This window comes from Myotis yumanensis, unplaced genomic scaffold (genome assembly GCF_028538775.1).
Source record: "Myotis yumanensis isolate MYYU_CA2020_CCGP unplaced genomic scaffold, mMyoYum1.0.hap1 SCAF_16, whole genome shotgun sequence".
NCBI classification, from domain to species: Eukaryota; Metazoa; Chordata; class Mammalia; order Chiroptera; family Vespertilionidae; genus Myotis; species Myotis yumanensis.
The window spans coordinates 45,995,247-46,001,128 of record NW_027223767.1 but is presented as its reverse complement, the minus strand read 5'-3'; the positions used below and the strand labels follow the sequence as shown (position 1 = coordinate 46,001,128).

General features: G+C 59.5%; 1 protein-coding gene across 1 annotated transcript; it reads left to right on the top strand.

Annotated features, from left to right (window-relative positions):
- Positions 1–2,500: 2,500 nt before the first annotated feature.
- Positions 2,501–5,882, top strand: KRT36 (keratin 36). Its single transcript, XM_070395259.1, has 7 exons — positions 2,501–2,941; positions 3,656–3,738; positions 3,984–4,140; positions 4,664–4,825; positions 4,928–5,053; positions 5,209–5,429; positions 5,792–5,882. The coding sequence occupies exons 1-7, from the start codon at positions 2,501–2,503 to the stop codon at positions 5,880–5,882; spliced, it is 1,281 nt and encodes a 426-aa protein (XP_070251360.1).

Genomic DNA, 5,882 nt, shown 5'->3' with positions numbered 1-5,882 from the left:
AGCCCAGGACTGGATTTGGATATAAAACCCGATGCATGGGCAGCCCTGGTTTACTAAACAGTGGACAGGCGGGTGTCCTCCAGGGCTGGCTGGCCAGGAGGCGGAGGGTGGGCGGTCCCTGGTGTGGTTCCGGGGGGTGAGCGGCTCTGTGAGTCCGGGCTCTCTCCTCCGATACAGGTAGAGCATCTGTTCCACGCGGGCCTCCGCCTTCCCACGATGGTCCCGGCTTCTGGGCGCAGGATCAGGAATTCTTCCCACGAGGCTCCCTCCGCACTTGCCTCTGAGAGGTGGCCTTGAAGTCTGCAACATGGAGAAAGGCAGGAGCCTGAGGGCGGCTGAGAGACCTTCTCTGGCCAGCTGGCCACCTGCTCCGGGAGGGGTGCGTGCCTCTGCTCAGCCCTGGAGACGCCTGCGGGGCACTGGCCCACCACGGCCCTCCTGCGCGGCTGAGAGTGGGAGCGGCCAGGGCGGCAGACCCCCACTTACTCAGTTGCCCCGAGAGAGACCTGGAATCAGCGTCGGGTCTGGATTTCACAAAAAATGAGAGCAGCGGCGTCAGCCAGAGACCCCAACAGAGAAGAGCCCCGTGTCACAAATGAGGTAAACTGAGGCATGGATGTATTGAGGACTTGCCTGAGAGGCCCCACAGTGCCCACCGGACTCTGCACCGTCGTCCTAGGAAACAAAGGCGGTGCTTATAGGAGTCTAGACAGAGCCCAGGCCCTGTCCCGATGGTCCAGTGGGTCTCAACTGAAGGCGGTTTTGCCTCCCGAAGGGATATTGGCAACGTCTAGTGACATGTTTGGTTGTCACAGCTAGGGCAGGGACATGTCCGTAGATGCCAGGAAGCTGCTAACATTTTACAATGCACAGGGAGCCCCCACGACAGAGAACTCTGGAGTCTGAGATGTCAACAGCGCTGAGGTTGAGAAAGCCAGAGATGCCCCGTCCTAGGCCCTGCGGGCAGAGCAGGGAAGGTGGGCAGCTGGGAGGAACTGTGGCTGAGGCAGCCGGGGCTCTGGAGGCCGGCTGCCTGCTCCCAGTCCCGGAAGGAGCCCCCCAGATGCAAAATGGGGCACCTCGACAGGATGCCCACTGCACTGGGCGAGGTGCTGTGCACCACAGCCAACCCTCCTGAGTAATGCCAGAGAGAAGCTTATAAAGCATTTTAAGAGGTTGGTAAATTACAACCCCAGAAGCACATAAATGCGCCCATAAATGCCAGCCTTGCACAGCAGGCCTGCGTGGGAAAGCCCTCATGGTGAGGCAGGGACCGAATTTACCTTTGCTCCTTAATCCCCAGGCTCTCCCCCCGGCTCGCTTACCTGCCTGGCGGCACTTTGTTCCTCTTCTTCCTTCCCTGTCCAGAGAGTCTGCATCGACCATCTCTGTACCCAGTTCAGGGACTGGGGGTGGGGGTGGGGGGAGGGGTCAGAGCCGGCCATCTTGGGGTCTTGAGTCAACCCTCCTAGGTTTAGAGAACTGGAGGCCACAAAGGGAACTACCCTCCAAAGCAGCCCCATTTGCAGGCTCACTCCCATGATCCTTTGCTGGCCGCAGCCATCAACGACCACCAAAGACTGTTCTCTTAGCTTAACCCACATCTCTACGGCACCCGATGGTTTTCAAAACACGTTTACTTCTGACTTTTGATTCAGGCCAGGCTGGCGATTGCTCCTGTCAGGATGAAGGCACTGAGGAGGCCAGAGAGGGGGTGATGTGCTCGGCAGATGATCAGCAGAACCAGGATTTGAACCTGGGCCTCCCATCCCTAAATTCCGGTGGTGGCACTTGACCTTGGTTGTGTGGGGGACGAGGGCATGGAAGTTGGGGTCTGAGAGCCTTGGTTTCAGATCCCGGCTCTTTCCTCACAGCCTGTTTACCTTGAGTGGCTTTTTATTTATTTGTTTTCTAACCATTCTGAGCCTCAGTTTCCACATTGGCGAAATGGAGACAATACCAGCCTGTGGTGAGGTGGAAACAGAATGATTCTAGCCAGGCCCATAATAGATGCTCCATGAATTTTAGTTCTCTTTGCTCCTTTTCCACCATCCCGGTGGCCCAGGCCCAGGTCAGGGGTGAGGAGGCGTGCGGTCGTGGGTGATGGTGACAGATGGACAAACTGGGCTCCTCAGGGGAAGGCACGCAGACAGGGCAGGGACCAAATGCCATCCGCGAGGCCACTCCCGATTTATGGGATCTGGTGCAAAGTCTTTGAAGAGGCAATAAAATCATATCCTGCTCCGAAGTGACAACAGCCGAGAGTCCTGGCTTAGCCAACCAAATTGAACAATTTTATTTTATTTTTTACAAGGCAGGGAATTCTGGATGGGTAGCAAAAAGTCACGTTCTAATGCGATCAGCTTTCTGGACTAGGACTAGGCTTTCCCAAGAGTAACACGCCAACACCCCACAAAGAGGGTATATAACCGCCCCAGAGAGGCCGGGAGAACCCAGAACCCCAGCTTCCTGCTCAGCTCCACCGTCCTCTGCTAGCATCATGGCCACCCAGACCTGCTCCCCGATCTCTTCTGGGTCCATCAAGGTCCTCTGTGGCCCAGCGGGCGGGCTCTCTCGGGTGTCCCCCGTCCGCTCCATGGGCTCCTGCAGGGGTGCTGCGGGCTCGGCCTCCTCCGGCCGGCTGGGCCTCTCAGGCCTGGGAAGCTGCTTGCCCAGCTCCTGCCTGTCCTCCGGGTGCTACCCCTCTGGCTTTGCTGGGAGCGGAGTCTGGCTCTGCGAGGGCGCCTTCAATGGCAGCGAGAAGGAGACCATGCAGTTCCTGAACGACCGCCTGGCCAACTACCTGGAGAAGGTGCGGCAGCTGGAGCGGGAGAACGCGGAGCTGGAGAGCCGCATCCGGGAGTGGTGCGAGTGTCAGATCCCGTACATCTGCCCCGACTACCAGTCCTACTTCAAGACCATCGAGGAGCTGCAGCAGAAGGTAACCGGGGGCCTGGTCCCTCTCCAGCCCAGCAGCCCCACCCCTGGAGGGGGTCTGTCTCATACCAAGGGGCTACGGGTGGGACTGCAGCTCTTAGGGAATCCTCCCATCAAGGCCAGCTTTTCTCTTGGGGGTCTTGGTTTCCTGGGGGGCCCAGATCTCTCCGTTGCTTGTAACCTGTGGCGAGCCATTCCTCCCCTCTCCTCGCTGTCTCAGCGATAGGAAGGGCAACACCATGTACCAAGCCCCTACTGGGCGCAGGCACTGTGCCTGGCACGTTCCTCTCTGTGGCTTATTGATCCCTCATCTGGGAGACATGGGCTTCCATTGAACAGATGTGGAAGTTGAAGTTGAACAGATGGAGTGCCCAGTCAGCACCTTGCCAAATATCACACAGCCTGCCAGTGCTGGGTGCAGAGCCTAACTCCAGCTCCGCCTGGCTCTCTCCACTCCCCCTGCTGTTTCCCACCGTGCCACCCTGAGGGCTGCCAATGCCAGGATTGACGGCCACTGACATCCCTCCTAGGACTGACGCTCCCTTCATACCTGGGCTCAGGGCTCAGGGCTTAGGGCTCAGGGCTCAGGGCTCAGGGCTCAGGGCTCAGGGCTGGAGATGATGAAGGTGCTGGTGGCACTTAGAGGCCTGGCCTCTGGGAGCCGAGCTACCCACCCTGCTGGGCCTTCTCCAGCTCATGGGGTGCCCTTGTTCCCCAGATCCTGCTGTCCAAGGCCGAGAACACCAGGCTGCTCCTGCAAATTGACAACGCCAAGCTGGCTGCTGACGACTTTCGCACCAAGTGAGTGGGCCTAGTCCTGAGGTTTCTGTGCTGCTCCCCTGCCCTGGGGAGCCGGTGAGGTGGGGGTGAGGCCAGATGAGACTGTAGGAGGAAAATGCAGCATTGGCTCCAGATCCCTGCTGGGTCAGGGGAAAGGACCCCTGTGCTGCTGGCCCCAACTCAGCCACTGCAGCCAGACAGCAGGCAGGGGCCCTCCCTGTGCCTGGCTCCTCTGCCGCAGACTTGGCAGGGCTCTGTGTGTGCAGGTACGAGACGGAGCTGGGCCTGCGGCAGCTGGTGGAGTCGGACATGAATGGGCTGCGCAGGATCCTGGACGAGCTGACCCTGTGCAAGGCCGACCTGGAGGCCCAGGTGGAGTCCCTGAAGGAGGAGCTGCTCTGCCTCAAGAAGAACCACGAGGAGGTGAGGCTGGTGCCACGAGACCTCCCCATGTTTCCCGCCCACCGGGGCGTCCCGGGTATAACAATTGTGGCAACCGCCTCCCCAGGAACTCCAGCTGGCATTGGTTCATGGCTCACTGTGTGCCAGGAACTTTGCATTTCATTTCATCCTCACCACAATCCCAGGAGGGATATACTATTATAAGCTCCATTCTACAGATGAGAACACTGAGGCACACAGAGGTTAAGTCACTTGCTTAAGGTCACCCAGATCCCACACTCCTGCCCATGACACTAAAGCTCCATTTGGGCTGTAATGCCTGCTAACAATCCTACTTGCCTGGTTCTTGCACCATCTCACCCTACTCTGAGGCGGTCGCTCCAAGTCCATGAGGAGACAGAGGCTCAGAGAGGTTCAGTATCCTGTTTCATGTCACACAGCTGGCCACCGAGGGGGGAAGGTTGGAATGCAGCTCAGCTGAACCCCACCCGCTGCATCCAGCATCCTTTTCATCACCTTATGGCGTGTTGTCGGCTCTCTGCAGGAAGTCAACACACTCCGTTGCCAACTCGGGGACCGACTGAATGTGGAGGTGGACGCCGCCCCCCCAGTGGATCTCAACAAGATCCTGGATGACATGAGATGCCAGTATGAGGCCCTGGTGGAGAATAACCGCAGAGACGTGGAGGCCTGGTTCAACACGCAGGTGGGGCTGGGGCAGCCCAGGATCACCAGCTCCTGGGCTGGGGTTACCCTTGACAGTGGCTTCCCTTGGTCTGACCGCACGCTGGGCCCTCTCGTTTCCCAGACCGAGGAGCTGAACCAGCAGGTGGTGTCCAGCTCGGAGCAGCTTCAGTGCTGCCAGACGGAGATCATCGAGCTGAGACGCACGGTCAACGCCCTGGAGATCGAGCTGCAGGCCCAGCACAGCATGGTGAGTGGCCCCTGCTGAGTGGCTGTCCGTCCCTTGTGGCAGGCAGGCTCTTAGACGACCAGGGGGCGTGATCACAGTGACACGCAGAGTCCCAGGGCCGTGGGTGTCTGGGTGGGATCCCTCCCGTTGGCAGCTCTCCTTTTTTGCCGCTGCAGCGGAACTCCCTGGAATGCACGCTGGAGGAGACCGAGGCCCGCTACAGCTCGCAGCTGGCCCAGATGCAGTGCCTGATCGGCAACGTGGAGGCCCAGCTGGCTGAGATCCGCTGCGACCTGGAGCGGCAGAACCAGGAGTACCAGCTCCTCCTGGACGTCAAGGCCCGGCTGGAGTCGGAGATCGCCACCTACCGCTGCCTGCTGGAGGGAGAGGACTGCAAGTGAGTGGCCAGGGTCCTGGGGAGTCAGGCCTGGTGGGGGGAGGAGAAGGTGCACCACCCACCCCCAGGGCCTGGCTGGCAGCATCAGCCCTGGGGTGGCTAGTGCACAGATGAAGGGGGAGAGAGAGAGAGAGAGAGATTCCTTCTGGCCCCCGACTTGGGTCATTCATGGGGGGACAAGCTGGTCCAAGCTCTGTTTTGGTTGGGAGTCTCTAGTCTTCATCCCTGCAGGCCTCGCTCTGCACTGTCTGAGGCTGCTCGTTGTTGTCATCCGGGTGTTTCACTTGATCCCCTAAATCTGTTTAACGTGACGCCCGGTGCCAAGTCCCGATGCCTGACCTGATATGATTTCATCTCCCCAGGCTGCCTCCCCACCCTTGTGCCACGGAATGCAAGCCTGCCGGTAGAGTTCCTTACGTCTCGGGCATGTCCTGCGCCCAGGGCAGCACCTAG

What these genes read in the sequence shown, in the direction of transcription:
- KRT36 (XM_070395259.1), top strand. Translation starts at nt 2,501, where the DNA reads ATGGCCACCCAGACCTGCTCCCCGATCTCTTCTGGGTCCATCAAGGTC. An exon ending in TCGAGGAGCTGCAGCAGAAG is followed by an intron (nt 2,942 to 3,655) that starts GTAACCGGGGGC and finishes CTTGTTCCCCAG; the next exon opens with ATCCTGCTGTCCAAGGCCGA. An exon ending in TCAAGAAGAACCACGAGGAG is followed by an intron (nt 4,141 to 4,663) that starts GTGAGGCTGGTG and finishes GGCTCTCTGCAG; the next exon opens with GAAGTCAACACACTCCGTTG.